This window comes from Phoca vitulina, unplaced genomic scaffold (genome assembly GCF_004348235.1).
Source record: "Phoca vitulina isolate PV1807 unplaced genomic scaffold, GSC_HSeal_1.0 scaffold20, whole genome shotgun sequence".
NCBI classification, from domain to species: domain Eukaryota; kingdom Metazoa; phylum Chordata; class Mammalia; order Carnivora; family Phocidae; genus Phoca; species Phoca vitulina.
In genome coordinates, this window is record NW_022589723.1 from 18936252 (window position 1) to 18953327 (window position 17076).

Sequence of the window (17076 nt, forward strand, 5' to 3'; positions counted from 1 at the left end):
GGGGGGGGGGGGGGGGGGGGGGGGGGGGGGGGGGGGGAAGGGCGGCCGGGGCGAGGCGCGGTGTGCAGACCTCCGCCCGTGAGGCGGGGGCGGCGGCTCCCTCCCAGCGCGCTGGAGGATGCTCCGCGCCGTCCGCGCTCGGCCGGGCGAGTGCCCAGAGCCAGGGCCGCCTGTAGCCTCCGCGGCCGGGCGGGCTGTGCGGGGCGGCGCGGGCAGGAGGCGCCTGCCGGGGTGTGGGTCCCACGCTCCGCACTGCGGCTCCGCAGCCTCGGCAGCCCGCCGGGCCGCTGCAGTGAGGGCGCGGTCTCCTGCCTTCCTCGCGCTGCGGGGCTGGGTTTTTCCACGCTGGGCTTTGTTCCCCACTTTCCCCTCTCCTGTGAACGTTAGACAAGCTCCTGGAGCCCCGTGCCTCTCACTGCATCGTTAAAGCGGGCGACGGGGAAGGATGTATTCCGGCTGGCGTCTTAAGGTCCCTGGAGCTGTCACCCGCAGGGCGTTTCAGCCTCTGGGAAAGCGGCGTTCAGGGAGCGGCCTGATGCAGGTCCTCGAGACCTTTATTTTTTTTCCTGGTTAAAGTCATGGTAGCATGTGCTCTCTGAGTCTTCCTAAATTTTCCCTGTTGATCCGCAGAAATGAAGATGGATTTTAAAAATAATAATATTAATAAAAGGCTCCTAATGGGAATTTTTACTTAAAGCGTTCCAAGGTGGGAAGGTGATGCAGGCAAAATGCAAATTAGCAATGAAGGAGGTCGTGAATGCTACGGCTTCATCTTGCCCATTAAACAGCCGAATCACAAGGCACTTGAGAAGGGAAGGAAAAGAACATCCGAGGAGGTATTTTTCAAATCAGGTTTCTGTCCTAGCTCTACCATTAAGGAGCTGAGGGACTCTGGGCAAGCCCCTTCACCTCTCTGAGTCTGTCTATCCCTGTAAAATGGGGCGTTTGGGCTACATGATTTCTAAACCTCTGTTCTTCCAAGATTCTCATATCAGGGGACTGAAGATATGAGGTTGCTTATGTTCAACACCATTACAAAAAGCCTGATTGTGACAGAACGAGTGGCTTTACCCTAGTGAGGAGGAAAGATTTTTCAGGGCTTAGGCAATCTGATTTAAAAAAAAAAAACAAACAAAAAAAACAACTGATTTTCTCTATCTACTTTCTTCAGTCTAACCCAATAAATATGTATTATAGCCATTTTAATTTTTACAGAACTGTAAATTGGTAGGCAACATGTGTTTGTTTTTGTTTTTAATTTGCTGAAGGTGAAGTCGTGAGATGGGCAGGTAGATGGAGAAGCAAATGGCTCCTGGGGTCTAGACTAAAGTGGTCAGATGTGGTCAGCAAGGACATGGGGGAAAGCCCCAGCAAGAAGTAACCAGAGAGCATATGCACTGAGGAAAGAGAGGATGGGTACTGATGGGTCATTGTTTGAATAATACACAATGAAAGGAATACAAAAACCAGAAAACCAGTGCTATGCAAACCCTAACATAACTGATTCAGGCAAGGACTCATCCATGGGTTCAAAACCTTTGAGTGAGAGGTTGTTGGAGAATAGGATTATCTCACCATGGATTACCTCAAGAAAATATGTCCTTACAATGGAAACAGGAGGAGGTCATCACCTCTGCCTAGTGATCAAGCTTACCAGCATCTAGTAGGAGTCTCCTGTTGGGATGCAATAAGATCATGACTTCGCCTATGCAGTGTTCCTGCCAAAAAGACTGGAAAGTCGAGTTTGGGAGTGTGGAGTTTTGTAGATTAAAATACTCAAGTGATGTAACAACCATTTCAGATGTATGAACTTTGGATCCTAGATCAGAAAAAAAAAAAAGCTCTAAAAGATGATTTGGAGACAATTGGAAAAATTTTAACATGGACTGCATATTACATAATATGATGGAATTACTTTTCATTTTCTTACGCACAGTAGTGGTACTGTGGTTATGTAGGACACTGTGGTTCTTCGTGTGAGGTGCAGGTATTAGAGGAAATGTGTCGTGATATTTGCAACTTTCAGGTAGTTCAGGGGCAACAAGTGGGGGAGCAAGCTCAGGAATGTGGCAAAATGACAGTGAATCTAAGACAATGGTGCGCAGGTGTTTGTTGTACTGTTCTTTTATCTTTTCTGTAAGTGTGGACTTTTTAAATTAAAGTGGGAGAGAGCAATGAAATTAGAGAGTACATAAAGAGAACTAGGTGGTTGGTGACACACAGCTGCAGTGAATCTGTGGCTTTGAGTTTCCAGGATTTAAGTCCTATTAGAGGTGTAAGTGGGCTCAGGGCAAGTTCCCTTTCTTGGTTTGTGTTGGCTACTATCAATCATTTATTCTTTTTTTTTTTTTTAAGATTTTATTTACTTATCCGACAGAGAGAAAGAGAGCACAAGCAGGGGAAGTGGCAGGCAGAGGGAGAGGGAGAAGCCGGCTCCCCACTGAGCAGGGAGCCCCACGTGGGGCTCGATCCCAGGACCCTGGGATCGTGACCTGAGCCAAAGGCGATGCTCAACCGACTGAGCTACCCAGACACCCCACAATCATTAATTCTTAAGATACTGCATCCCCTGGGGCGCCTGGCTGGTTCAGTGGATAGAACATGCAACTCTTGATCTCGGGGTTGTGAGTTCGAGCCCCATATTAGGTGTGGAGCCTACTTTAAACAAAAGAAAGGGGGAAAAAAAGATACTGCATCCCCTAATTCCAACCTCAAAGCATTAATAATTCCCAAACCTTTGAAATGCCTGTTCTACTCAAGAATCATCCTGAAAACACTGTCCCTTTCCTCTCTACATTCAAGATTTATGTCCGTATAGAAGGAAGTTCCTGGTAGTAGATCTTTATATTTTGAGTTAGGGGAGTGTTGGGGGAAAGAACAGATCCAGCCTTTTGACGGAACAGAAGGTGTAAGGTTTCCTCTCATTCTCTTTATTTGTAAATCACATACAACCAAATGGTTTCTTATAGACTATAAGTGGTTTGAAGAGGTTCGTAGAAGGCATGTGCAGAGGAAAACAAAATCAACTCTTAAGATACAGCACAATTTTATACAGAGCCTTTTGCTGCAAAGAGACTTTTGCTATGGGGCGCCTGGGTGGCTCAGTCGTTAAGCGTCCGCCTTCAGCTGTGTTCCCTCTCTCGCTGTGTCTCTCTCTGTCAAATAAATAAATAAAATCCTTTAAAAAAGAGAGAGAGAGAGACTTTTGCTATACCTGGAATATACATGCTTTTATATTTTGCCTCCTGTTTCGGCATCACTGCTATCCATCTCTTTAAGTATGTTGCCAGGTTTCCCCTTCTGCCTCTGGGTAGAGTGGTAACGAGAAGGTCAGTTCTAGGACCGTGGGTAATAGGAGCTCATGAAACAGGGCACAAGGCCAGCTGTGCCAAGCCTGGAGATGAGTAAGGAGCAAATCTGAGGTACCAGCCCTATAAGGCCTCTCATCAGAGCAGTTGGAGGGGTCTAGAGTCTAGTAAGCTGGGCTGCTGTTCAGCCAGTATGTGCAGGGACAGCCATCCCTGTTGTTTAGAGCTGACAGCTATTCTGACAGGGCAGTGCCCATTCCATACCATTCGCTAAGTCTTGTGCACATCATCTTGATAAGCAGTCGTCAGTCAAGGTGCACATAGTACCAGTACGGTACAACAAAACGTTGGTCAAAACCTGGCTGGAGTACAGAGACCAGAGTAAGAGATAAGATAGGTGAGTCAAAGACTACATAAGCAGGCAGGAGCCAGGAAGGCACGGGAATCAAAAGACAGAAAGTAGAGAACACGTAGTGTGCTAGTCAGGAAGTGAGAAGCCATCAATTCCTGAAAGCAAGGTGAACCAGCAGACACAGATACCCACGTGCAAGGCAAGGAGCTGGAAGTCGGGAAATAGGAACTCCTCGGAAAACAGAGAATAGGGCCAGACAAAGGGATAAGGCAGCAGCAGGAAGTAGGATCTGCCAAGAGAATTAGAAACCAGGTAGCAGTCTGGGCAGAGTCTAAGACTTCCATGCTAACGAGCTTCTGCCTCAGCCAGGAAGTGCTTGGCTGCTTCCTGCCCAGGTGGAAACCTGTCTCCTCCTTTGGCCAGCCTCTACATGGTGGCTCAGCGCTACACCTGGTAGCGCTGACCTGGGGCTCTTAGAAGATGCTGCCTCTCTATATTCAACAGATCCTGACAAGGACAACAGAGGGAACAGATACCCCAAATAAAAGACTATTCCCAGACCAAGGACAAAAGAGAAATGGCTTTGACTGAGGGCGTGTATGTGTGTGTACTAGGCACAATGCCTAGTACACACATTATCACGTTAAGCATCCCCTCCACCTTCTGAGATAAATACTGTTTTACAGAGGAGAGAACAGAGGCTTGGAGAAGTTTCACTTGCACACAGACCTGTAACGATCACACACAGACCTGTAACGATCACACCCAGTGCAGGTTGACTCCAAGGCCCCTGCTTTAAGTCTTCTGAACCTGGAGTGGGGGTGGCTCACTGGTGGGCACATTGTTTTAAAAGGAGACTGTTTTCAAGCAAAATTTGAGCTATGGCAACTTTTGTGTGGTAAGTTTGGGAAGTTAAGACCACATAGTCTTAAGATACAAACTCTTCAGGGCACCTGGGTGGCTCAGTCGTTAAGTGTCTGCCTTCTGCTCAGGTCATGATCCCAGGGTCCTGGGATCGAGTCCCGCATCGGGCTCCCTGGTCCGTGGGAAGCCTGCTTCTCCCTCTCCCACTCCCCCTGCTTGTGTTCCCTCTCTCGCTGTGTCTCTGTCAAATAAATAAATAAAATCTTAAAAAAAAAAAAAGATACAAACTCTTCATTCTGGTAAGATCTGTTCCTCATTTCCCTTTCAGCTTGTTCCCTTCAATTGCCCTGTCATACTTTTTGCCTGAAATTCCTCCTTATCCCGCCCCATTCTCTGTCCTTCATCCCCTGCAAGTATTCCCAGAATATGACAGGAGCCATTTGGTTGTTAAAAAAAAGAGAGAGAGAAACAAACATGACTGGGCCATCTTCAAATAGCTAGATTTTGGGGCATGTGGGTGGCTCAGTCAGTTAAGTGTCTGCCTTTAGCTCAGGTCATGATCCCAGAGTCTTGGGATGGAGCCCCATGTCTGCCTCCCCGCCCAGTGGGGAGTCTTCTCCCTCTGCCCCTTCCCCTGCTTGTGCTCCTGCAGTCTCTCTCTCTCTCAAATAAAATCTTTTAAAAAAACCCCAAATAGCTAGATTTCAAAACACAGGCTATGTGTTTTGTACATGTTTTTGTATTTGCCTACAGCTAGAAAGGAATTAAATATATAGGAACAACTCATGTCTTGTTGGAGGATATGATGATAATGTTGATTTTGTTCTAATTTACTAATTTTAGAAAATGTAGATTTGACCCTTATGCAGTTTGGTGGTTCACTGATTATTTAAGAACTATTATGAAATATCGAAGATTTATAATAGAGAATAATAACTTCTCATTTCCCTACCCCTACTTGGGAATAAATCATCACCACTATAGTTGAAGCCCGAGCCCCCCTTCTCCAGGCAACCCCCTCCCCCACCCAGTGTGATGTATGTCCTTTCCATGTGTAGTCCTATGTAACTTTCCTAGAAATGTATGTCCTCCGACATGACTTATGGTACTGTTTTGCCATTTTAAAAAACTTTTCACTAGGTTTTTAGGATTATTTTTTGTTTATTCTTTTGCAAAAATTAGTCTCTGGTTTGGACAGGGCTTAATAAATAGGGCTGCTTGTTTTGGCTTTGGTTCCAAGTCTTTGTGTGTAGGCAGGGCCAAAGGCTGTGCACTTGGTGTGGTATCTGATTTTCCTCTTTCATACTGCAGTTATATGAATAAGGAAGTGGAAAGAGAAGCAAAGAAAGCTATACCCCTTGTTTTCCTTCCTAGAGCCTGTGTCTTTGGGTAACAGAAGAGTTATTGGGCGGCCCAAGCATTCTTCCTTCAGCTCTAGTCCTAACTCCTGTTTTCCATCTTCCTAACTGACTTGGTGTACATTCCCACCTGGACTCCGGGAAGCCTTGCTGGGCACTTGCTTCATCCCAGCATGTATGTCAGTATCTTGTTGCATGTTGAGTGCTTGCCATGGGACAGACACTCTGCCGGAGGTGAGGCTGCTGCAGTGCTTTGTGCAGACTTTCCACTGTGGCATCTCTAACAGGAGGAGAGAACAGATGTGAACCTTTGTGGGGCCCAGGCAGGGGCTAAAACAGGCCAGCCAGCCATGAGCCAGAAATCTGCAATTTGACCTTAAAAGCCCGGTGAATGCTGCATTCTTCTCCACAGTATATCTGTATTTTGTATTAAACAGTTGTAACTGGCTCTCCCCCAAATCTTAAGTCAAAGTTGTGCTCCAGGAGGATGCACTATTTTTTTTTCTTCTCTGGCTTTGACACCCCCTCATTTATGCAACATATGCAATTTGTCTTAACAGGTACTGTTACATAGTATTAACATGTTATTGTAACTACTTGCCCTGCTAAACTGTAAGTTTGGTTGGGGCACAGGATACCATTTGTTTTGTTCACTGCTGTTGTCCCAGCAGTATCTGGAAATGATAGGCTTTCAGTAGATACTTGTTGAATGAATATACAAACCTGAGCTTGAGAAGCCTAAGACTATAAAGAATTACCATGTTGTCCCTGTCTTCTGGGAGTTCGTGGTATAGTTGAAGAGAAAACCATATATGTAACGAACATGAAAAGATAACAAGAAAGCAAGAGATGAACACCAAATTGGTGACAGAGTGTGAATTTAGGAAGAGGAGCAATTTCTGTGGTCTTAGGTGGCCTCAGAAAGTTCTATGACACAGAGTAGAGGCACTGCATATAATGGAATGAACTCTGGACCAGTGGGTAACTTCACCTCTGTGCTCATTTTCTTCATTTGCAATTGTTGGATGCCTGCTTTGGGTCAAGACTTATGTTGGGGCACCTGGGTGGCTCTGTTGGTTAAGTGTCTGCCTTCGGCCCAGGTCATGATCCCGGGGTCCTGGGATGGAGCCCTGGATTGGGCTCCCTGCTCAGCGCGGAGTTGCTTCTCCCTCTTACCTTTACATAAAATTAAAAAAAAAAAAAAAAAAAAAGACTGTGTCCTCACAGAGATTAGTGAGGAAGACAGAGATAAAACAAACAATGGTAATAAAGTCAAGAGCTGTGATCAAGGGTTATGCCATGGGGGAGGGAAGTGACCCAGACCTTGTCTCTGTGTCTGAACAAGGCCTCCCTGAGGAATTGAAGCTTACATGAGACCAGAAGATGAATAAGACAGCATTCAACTGAGGAGGGTGGGGGTAACTAGTGCTCTGAGCAGAGTGAGCAGCATAAGGCACGATCCAGGAATTGGAAGTGGTCCAGGAGGCTGGAGCCAGGAGGAGATAGAGAGTGTGGTGCAGGATGAGGCTGATGAGGATGACAGGGGCCATACTGTGAATTTGATCCTTATCCTCAAGGCAATTGGAAGCTGCTGGAGGATTTTAAGTTTGTTTAAAAAAGGGCAAACTTGTTTAAAAAAGATCACTTTGGGGGCGCCTGGGTGGCTCAGTCATTAAGTGTCTGCCTTCGGCTCAGGTCATGGTCCCAGGGTCCTGGGATCGAGCCCCACGTCGGGCTCCCTGCTCTGCGGGAAGCCTGCTTCTCCCTTTCCCACTCCCCCTGCTTGTGTTCCCTCTCTCGCTGTGTCTCTCTCTGTCAAATAAATAAAATCTTAAAAAAAAAAATCATTTTGACCATTTGTATGGAGAATGGATGGAGAGTGGGTAAGGCTGGATGTGGCAGTACAGACAAGTCCAGTAGGTGGATTCTAACACGTTTAGGTAAGGACAGGATTTGGTGATTGATGGGGAGGGGGCGGGGAAGACAAGGAAAAGAAGGTGTCAAGGATGGCTCCCTGGTTTCTTGGCACCAACTGGAAATTCTAGAGTAGAGGAAGCCGTTTGGTAGGATAAATGATGAGAGTCCTCAGAGGTGCTGGAGGCAGCCAAATAAAGATGTTGGTTTGGCAGTTAGAAATATTTGGATCTAGCCCTCAGGAACAAAGTCTAGGACAAAGATAGGGATTTAGGGGTCTTTAACATATGGATTATAGTTAAAACTCTGGAGACAGTGAGTTCCCCAGGGAGAATGATAGTGTGAGAAGAGAAATGCTAAAACAGGACTATTGAGGATGCCAGCATTTAAAGTGGAGGAAGAGGAATTGCCAAGATAGAGTGAGCGGGGAAGTGAGAGAAAAAGCATCTATGCTGCTGGACTGCATGATCTCTAAGGCCTCAGTCAGCGCTGACATTCTGTGGTCCTGAAGAGCTGGGATTTGAGCCAGGTCTCAAAAGCAGAGCCCATGGATAGGCCATGAGAATAGAGAAGGGCATTCCAAGGAATATTACCATCTCAGCCAAAGTCCCAACAAGAAACAGAGGACACACTCAAACTGGATCATTTGAAACAGTTTTAATAAAGAGGCTATTTACAAAGAGGTAGGGTGGGTTTAGGGAATCCAGTAAGGCAGAAATCTGGCGCTAGCCACAGCAGAGACCCTTCACCACCCCGAGGCCTGAAGTCCGCTGAAGGGGAGAGCAGCTGAATATAAAGAGCTGCCTGAGAGGAGATGCGGCCTTCTGGACCAACCTCCGTCTCTCCCTGCCCTCCAGCTTCTTGCCAGGGCGTGCTGCTGGCCAAACGTAAGCCCAAGAACAAGAGAGCCCATGGATGCAGTATAAATACATTATATTCCTGGGGCACAGAGCAAGGTGGAGAGTGGATGTAGAAGGGCAAACAGAAGATATCCATAACAATTATCTCGAAAAATGGAAATATATGGGTAAGAGGGTGTATTCATTTCCTATTGCTGCTGTCACAAATTCAGGGGCTTAAGACAACAAGGATTTATTATGTTACAGTTTTGGAGGTTAGAAATCCAAGACTGGTTTCACTGGGCTAACGTCATGGTGTCAGCAGGTCTGCACTCCTTTCTGAAAGCTCTAGAAGAGAATCCATTTCCCTTTCTTTCCCAGCTTCTAGAGGCCGGCCACATTTCTTGGCTCTCAGCCCCTTCGTCCGTCTTCAGAGCCAGCAATCACATCACTCCGACCCTCTGCTTCTGTCATCACATCTCCTCTGGCTCTCCTGCCTTCCTCTTCCATCTTTTAAGAGCCCTTGTGATTCTGTTGGACCCACCCAGATAATCCAGGATAATCTCCCTATTTTAAGATCCTTGATTTAACCCACCTGGTCCCTTTTGCCATGTAAAGTAACACATTCCCAGGTCCTAGAGGATTCGCCTTTGGACATCTGTAGGGCGGTCATTATTCTGCCTATCACGGAGAGCCAATAAGCCTTTTTGGCTGGAGTAGAGTAACTCCCTGGGAAAGTAATGAAGACAGAAAGCAGAAAGTGCAAACTGACGCCAAATTATGGGAGTTTTGAATGCTAGACTGTCTAAATTTCATTCTGTAGACAAGAGGGAGCCATCGGAAGTCCTTACCCAGAGAAGTGGCTTTTTAGCAGTGTAAAGAGAGATGACCCGATTGTGGTGTTCTAGTGGCTTATGGGGAAGAACAGAAACCTTTCAAGATGCCATTATGGTAGTTTGGGCCCAAAGGACAAAGATGCAAAACAAGAGAGACAGGAAGAAGGGGTGGTGTGAAAAGTTCTGTGCAGGGCGCCTGGGTGGCTCAGTCGGTTAAGCGGCTGCCTTCAGCTCAGGTCATGATCCCAGGGTCCTGGGATCGAGTCCCGCATTGGGCTCCCTGCTCAGCGGGGAGTCTGCTTCTCTCTCTCTCTCTCTGTGTCAAATAAATAAATAAAATCTTGAAAAAATGAAAACAAAAACAAACAAACAAAAAGTTCTGTGCAGTCAGAATCTACAGGAGATGCTAACCAAGTGGCCATGGAAAGAAGGGGGAGAATTGAAGGGTGGTCCAAGTTTTTAAAGTGTATGACTGGTAGATTAATGGTATGATCTAGAAAATCAGGAGAGAAAGTCAGTTTCATAGAAAGATGTGAAATTAGGAGTATAGTTGTAGAATCCTGGACTAGAAATACAAATAGAATCTTACCAGGTCTAAGATATCACCAATTTAAAACACATCAACGTTTTATGTACCACTAAGGAAAAAAATGCTACCAGCTAAAATATGATGCTTGCTTCCTTAAAAATATAATTTTCACTTTATTGAAAGAACAGTTTTAGACTTACATGTAGACTTTTTTGAAATCTTTTAATGTACATACAACAAATTGCATATATTTAAAGTGTACAGTTTGCTAAATTTTAACATAAGCACGCACCTGTGAAACCACCACATCAAGGTAGTGGATAAACATATATATAACTCAGAATTTTCCTTATGTCCTTTCATGATCCCTTCCTCTGCCCCTCCCTACCTCTCTCTCTTCCATCCCCAAGCAACTACAAATTTGCTTTCTGTCATATAAATTACAGTCTCTAGCATTTGAGATAAATGGAGTCATATCCTATGCATTCTTTTGGGTCTGGCTTCTTTCATTCGATATAATTATTTTGATGTGCATCCATGTTGTGTGTTCCAATAGTTCATTCCTTTTTACTTCTGAATAGATTTCATAGTGTGGATATGCCATGATTTGTTTTTCCATTCACCCACCAATGATCATTCAGTTTATTTACAGTTTTTGGCTTTTTGAAATAAGGCTGCTATGAATAGATTTTTTAAATTATAGATCACCCCGGGCATAAAAAGGGAAGATGCAATTGAAATGAATTGATTAATATTCTTAAAAGTTCTTCACATTTCGAGTGTAACTTTTTGAATCACTTTGTTTATTAACATATAATGTACTATTTGTTTCAGGGGTACAGGTCTGTGATTCATCAGTCTTACACAATTCACAGCACTCACCATAGCACATACCCTCCGCAACGTCTATCACCCAGCCACCCCATCCCTCCCACCCCCCTCCACTCCAGCAACCCTCAGTTTGTTTCCTGAGATTAAGAGTCTCATGGTTTGTCTCCCTCTCTGGTTTCGTCTTGTTTCATTTTTCCCTCGCTTCCCCTATGATCATCTGCCTTGTTTCTCAAATTCCTCATATCAGCGAGATCATATGATACTTGTCTTTCTCTGATTGACTTATTTCTCTTAGCGTAATACCCTCTAGTTCCATCCATGTCATTGCAAATGGCAAGATTTCATTTTGTGATGGCTGCATAATATTCCATTGTATATATACCTTTGATTCACAATCATGAATGTCTGTTTTTTTTCCACCCAGTATCTCCTCTGCGCCATCAAGAGTGGTAATTTTTTTAAAAACCTGTAAAAGAACTATAAGCCATTAATGCTGGGCACTTAAGCCCACTCCGTAATTATGTGGAACTAACTTAACCTGCATCTTCCTTTGAGAGTGTTGCTAAACATGCCTGAGTTGCCACCTGTCTCACTCCCTCCCCATTAGGTTTTAAAAGTCCACTATTTTTACAAGTCCCTGGGATTTTTTTCTCCCAAATCCCTGACACCCATTCTTCTAGTTTTGAAGCTGGTGCTTTTGATATTATGCATTCGTAGGCAATGTCGAGTACATCTTGACTGCTGCTGGGCCCACAGTAATCGTAGGATCAATTGTAAAACACATCTGCATTTCAGAATGTTAAATGTGGGAAACTGTGTAACTTCAAGTCCATTAAGAAGGATGGTTCAGCCAGTTCATTTGATGGTTAAGGGCTTGGCAGATTTAGTTCTGTGCCCAGTGTCACATAATTAGTGGTAGCTGGGGCCAAAACAAAATTTCTATGATCTAATTGGTCTCTGACTTTAGTGGGATGGTTTTGGGGGGAGGGTTCTGTTTATTTATTAATTTTACTGTACTATAGCGATGGAAGCTTAAAAGAAGGCTGGCCAATGGAAAAGACAGTCACGTTTTACAAAGAAAAGACACCCAAACAGAAAACCACAAACTTGAATGTGGTGAACTAGTAAGAGAGAGAAAAAACATTCCAGTAACCCTTCAGTGGCTCACCTTCAACTGGTTTCTTCCTATGCCAACCCGTTCTTCATTCTTACCTTTTGAATTACTTTATGGAAAAAATGGGCTTCTCAGATGATTCCTCTGATTTTAAACATTTGTGGCAGCTCCCCATGTCCAACAGAATAGAGCCCAGGGTCCTTGGCAGGGCTTATAGGGAAGGCCCTTCACACATGTCCCTTTCTGGTCTTTAGCTCTTTCCTCTCTCTGTAGCACACCAACCGTTCAATAAATTCAATAAAATCCCATCGTCCACCTTCTTATCTTTGTGCCTTTGTTTATGCTGTTCCTTTTCTCTGGAATAACCCTTCCCCACCCTCGTCCGCCTATGGTCTCTTCCTTCAAGGCTCAAAGGCAACCTGTTTTTCACAGTTTCCCTTCAATCCCCCCACCTTTACCCAATGATTACTTCCTCATCTGTTTTTAAACCTATTTTATACTTTACTTCTGTTCTAACACTTATCAAGTATTTGTGTGTCTCACTGAGCTGTGATCTTCTTGAAGAAGGGTTCACATCTTGTTTATCTTTAGATTCCTGCTTTCTAGATGTGTGCCTGGCAAATAGTAGGTATACAGCAAGTATTAATTGCCTTGAAAGATCTGATTGAGTTTAATACCGCCTAGGGAGAAACACAATCAGCTAAGTACCTTGCTATTTCCTAAATGCAGTATTATCTTTCTAGAGGAGAGACGGAAAATCCTCTGCAAGAAAGATGGGATTGAGTAAGAATGACATTCTGGGTGGAAGTTTAGCAGTGAGGGGTTATAAAAGAAGGGGTTGAAAGGAGAATGGACTAGAGGTTTTAACGAACTAGGGAGCGTGACTAAGGACACAAAAAAGAAACGGGAATAGAAAGAACAGGAGATGAGGGAAGAAAAAAAGAGAGAGAATAGAAGCGTGGAGAGAGTATGTAGTCAGGATTTTAGAATCTTACTGAGATTAATTGCAGGGAGTCACTGCACAATGCTTTCTCACACGGACGTTCCAAACTCTCTTTCCTGAATGAACCCCATTTTGTATTCTTCACATCACTCTCTCCCTGAAAAGACACAAGTGTGCTTCTTACGACTGCCTTACAATTTGTTCATTGTTTTCCACTGTTTTCTATGGAAAGCTGGAGGAGGCAGAGTAGTGTGGGGGAAAGGCACCCACCACGCTGGGAATCAGGAGGCCTGGCACGTCCCAGCTCTGGAGCCTCGAGCAAGCAACTTAGCCACCTTCGCCTCAGAGTCTTTATCTGTCAAGTGGGATATTAGTATCTGTCCAGGCTTCCTTTCTGGGTTGTTTGTAAAGATCTAAATTAGTGAAAGAAGCTGTGAGGTTGCTCTGCAAATGGAAGTGATATTACTGATTCGTGGAATTATTCGTCCAATAAAGACTCCATGGGCAGATGGCACAGCCCTTGTCTCCTGTGAATAAGTCCTGTTTGCAGAATAAGATAACAGTGTTTCTTTCTTACTGGTAGTATTCTGAAGTCTCAGGAAGCTGCCCTGTTTAAATGTTCGTGACCCATGAGAAGGGCATATAAGAAGCCATGGCGCTCCCCTTTCAAAAAGAGCTGGAGAAATACAAGAACATTGATGAAGATGAGCTTCTTGGCAAACTCTCAGAAGAGGAACTGAAACAGTTGGAAAATGTTCTTGATGACCTAGATCCCAAGGTTGGTGACCTGGGACTGAAACATGGTGGTCAATGGTAGTAGGGGATAAATGGTGTGGCTTGGTCCTTAAACAATAGTGTAGAAATCCCTTAGCTCCAAATACAAATTCTGCGTTCTTCCCCTGATTGGTTCCGGTCTGACAGATTCATAAAGAACCTCAGTAGCCACGTGTACAATATGATAGGACAAATGTATTTCTCAAAAACCAATTTAATGTAAATGGTAAAAAATATTTTCCATTGCTTGAGAACGACTAGTCGGACTTAAGGAAGAAGAAAGGAAAGAGGAAAAGGGAACAAATCTTAACCAAATTTCTTCTGTGAGTCATACACTCTACTGGGCATGGAAGCCCTTGGGGTAAATTATATTACACTCATTTCATAATTGAGGGGGACAGATGAAGAGAAGTAATTTACAGAAGATCTCATACTAGTAAACATCAGAGATGACATTTACACCAGGCCTTTAACCCCACAAACAGATCTTTTTTACACCTCATTTTTTAAAAAAAGCATGAATGACTTGAAGTTTTTGGTGATCTCACAACAATGGATGGATTTGAATTTTAACAATAATATTACGTAAATTTAAGTGGAGATTCTACTATTTTTATGAGCTCTTGAAAAGCAAAGTAGTTTGTTACAGTGTTTGTTTAGCAAGCACCTTCTTTAGTGCTGATGGTGTTTTTTTAAATTAGAATCAGAGGCATCCAAAATAGTGATTTTACTATAAAGAAAAATGTCACTAAAAATTATTTATATGATATTCTGATATGCCAGACACTTTGGATATTTTATTTATTTTTAAGAATATTTTTATCTTTGACGGACATTGGGGAGGGTATGTGTTGTAATGAACACTGGGTATTATATAAGCCTGCCAAATCACAGACCTCCACCCCTGAAACAAATAATTAAATTAAAAATAAATAAATAACCCAAAACACAGCCTTAAAAAAAATGTTTTTATTTTTGAACCTTAAGGAAGGAATCACTCAGCTTAGTCAAGCAGGTATCAGCATCTCCCCTAATATTTACTTATGTGCTGGCATGTTTTCCCAGGAAAGAGGCTAGAAATAAGAGAGTATAGCCACGTTGGCTCCTTGTTAGTCTCTGTATGCCTGCCTGGAAGCACCTCAGGTACAGACCTGGCCAAACCCAAGTGTGATCTACGAGGAAGGAGGCCCTGAAGGGTGCCTGGCCTTTTGCTACCACATTCTAGAATGCAGCTGCAGAAGACTCAGAGGTGGCTCTAGCCAGCTGTGTTGTGCCTGTGCGCATTAGCAGAAACATCTCAGCACAGAATGGGCCAGGGTAGGGCCTCAGAGATGCGCCAGAGTCCCCAGCCCTCAGTGCACACCTGCATCTCTGCACAGGTATCCTTCTCCCCGCCTCCCCCATAGACAGCTGGGCTGGGGCTGGGGGCCAAGTGACAAAGTATCAGTAGGGCAAACACCTTCCTTCCTGCTTACACCTCTGTCTCATCAGAGTGCACTGCTACCAGCTGGATTCCGACAGAAGGACCAGACCCAGAAAGCAGCCACTGGCCCGTTCGATCGCGAGCACCTCCTCATGTACCTGGAGAAGGAAGCTTTGGAACAGAAGGACAGGGAAGACTTTGTGCCCTTCACTGGAGAAAAGAAAGGTAAGGGCCCCAGGTGCCACATCCTGGGACAAAGGTACTGCTCATATCTTGTCATGGGGGGTCCAGCAAGGGAACTGACCTGGAAGTGGGAAAGAAGCCCAAGAACTGGATTCATAATTAAAAAGAATCATGGCTGGTAGAGACATGCCAGTATACTTTTGTCCAAACCTATAGAATGCGCACCACCAAGAGTGGACCCTAATATAAACTGTGGACTTTGGATAATAATGATAGCAATGGAGGCTCATCAGTTGTAACAAACGTCCCACTCAGCTGCACAGTGTCATTGGGGGAGAGCTTGTAAGCGTGGGACAAGGAGTATATGGGAACTCTCTGTACTGTCCTCTACGAACCTAAAACTGCTCCAAAAAAATACAGTTTACTAGTTACAAAAAAAATTATGGCAGAATATGTAAGCTAATTAAATTAGTACTTAGAGTGTAAAGGTACTCAAATTAGTTCTGTGAAAAATATCTTAAGCCCCAAAGAAAAAGCTTTGGCAGCATGAGGTAGTATTGTGCCCGAAAGAAGGTCCTATAGGCGTTGGTGCGTTTCTCTTAGCCCAGGGCTTTACCGACCGCAGACATCCCCTCAAGGCCTTTCTGTTCCATGTCTAGGTTAGCTGTGGCACCAGACCCCTAACCTAAGATGCTACCGTTAGAGAACGGTGCAGTCAACCATTCCCTCATCCAGCATTTACCAAGCACCCCCTTTGTGCACAGCGATGTGCCAGGTGTTGGCACCACAGTGAATAGGACCCTACCTTGCCCTCAAGGAGCTTGTGGTCTAGTGAGAGAAGCACTGTGATAGTCCTGGTGAGGCTCTGAGGAACAAAGGGATGTTCCTCCATGCCAGGACTGAGCTCAGAACCAAGACCAGGAAAACCCTCCTCCTTAGCTTCCAACCCTAGGCTCCCCTTTGGAGGAAAAGTGGGTACCAACAGCCTGTGTGGTTTCCTCAGCTACAGACAGGGACTTGGGCCCACAGACACTAATGGAATCATCCATAAGCTCATGGCAACTACAGTCTTTTTAAAATGCAAATCAGATCATGTCACTTCCCTGCTGAAAGTCTCAAATCCTCACTGTGGTCCTCAGGGCCCAGGGAGAGCTCACCTTGCCCACCTCTCTGATCACCTCTCCCATTCCCTTGCCGAGCCTCGGCCCCACCGTCTGCATTCAGTTCCCCAAACCTGCCGAGTTCTTCTCCCATCCCAGGGTCTTCTCATGATCTCTCCCCTCCGACCCACATCCCCATTTTTCACATTCTAAAAGTCCCAGCTGAAACGTCAGGGCCTCGGGCTTTCCCTGACCCTTCTGTCTAAAATAGACCCCTTCTCTCTGCCATGACACTCATGTATTGCCTTCATAGCACTGTGTTCATCATTTTGTTTATTTACTTTGGGTTTTGTGTGTTTTGTGTGTTTCCCACCTGTGCGCGCTGGCACAGGGGAGCACCTGATAAATACAGGTTCGGGTGAATGCTGTCTGGGAGCTTCTGTACAGGGTCCTGGGGCAGCAGGAGCACGCCTCCTCAGGTGGCGTCAGTCAGAGCACTGCTGTCTTCTGTTATGCGACATCTGGCTGTCCTCTGAGTCATGCTCATTTGATGGATCGTGCACCACTGATGGTGTCAATTTATTAAGAAAGTGAAGTTGGACAGTGACAAATTGGGCAAATAACTACGGATTGCCATAGAAATACGGAGCTGTTTCTATGGCAGCATGTCTGCTATTAGACTAAGTTCATTGTGCAAGAAAAATTATA

The 17076-nt window shown here is 44.7% G+C and overlaps 1 protein-coding gene across 2 annotated transcripts in view; it reads left to right on the forward strand.

Moving 5' to 3' along the window:
* Positions 1-17076, forward strand: part of TMOD2 (tropomodulin 2) — a 46714-nt gene that overhangs the window by 300 nt on the left and 29338 nt on the right. For both annotated transcript variants that reach the window (XM_032417193.1, XM_032417194.1), the window contains exons 2-3: positions 13472-13666; positions 15154-15310. In XM_032417193.1, the coding sequence (XP_032273084.1) occupies positions 13541-13666; positions 15154-15310 (283 nt within the window). In that variant the 5' untranslated portion in view covers positions 13472-13540. The remainder of the gene's footprint in view (positions 1-13471; positions 13667-15153; positions 15311-17076) is intronic.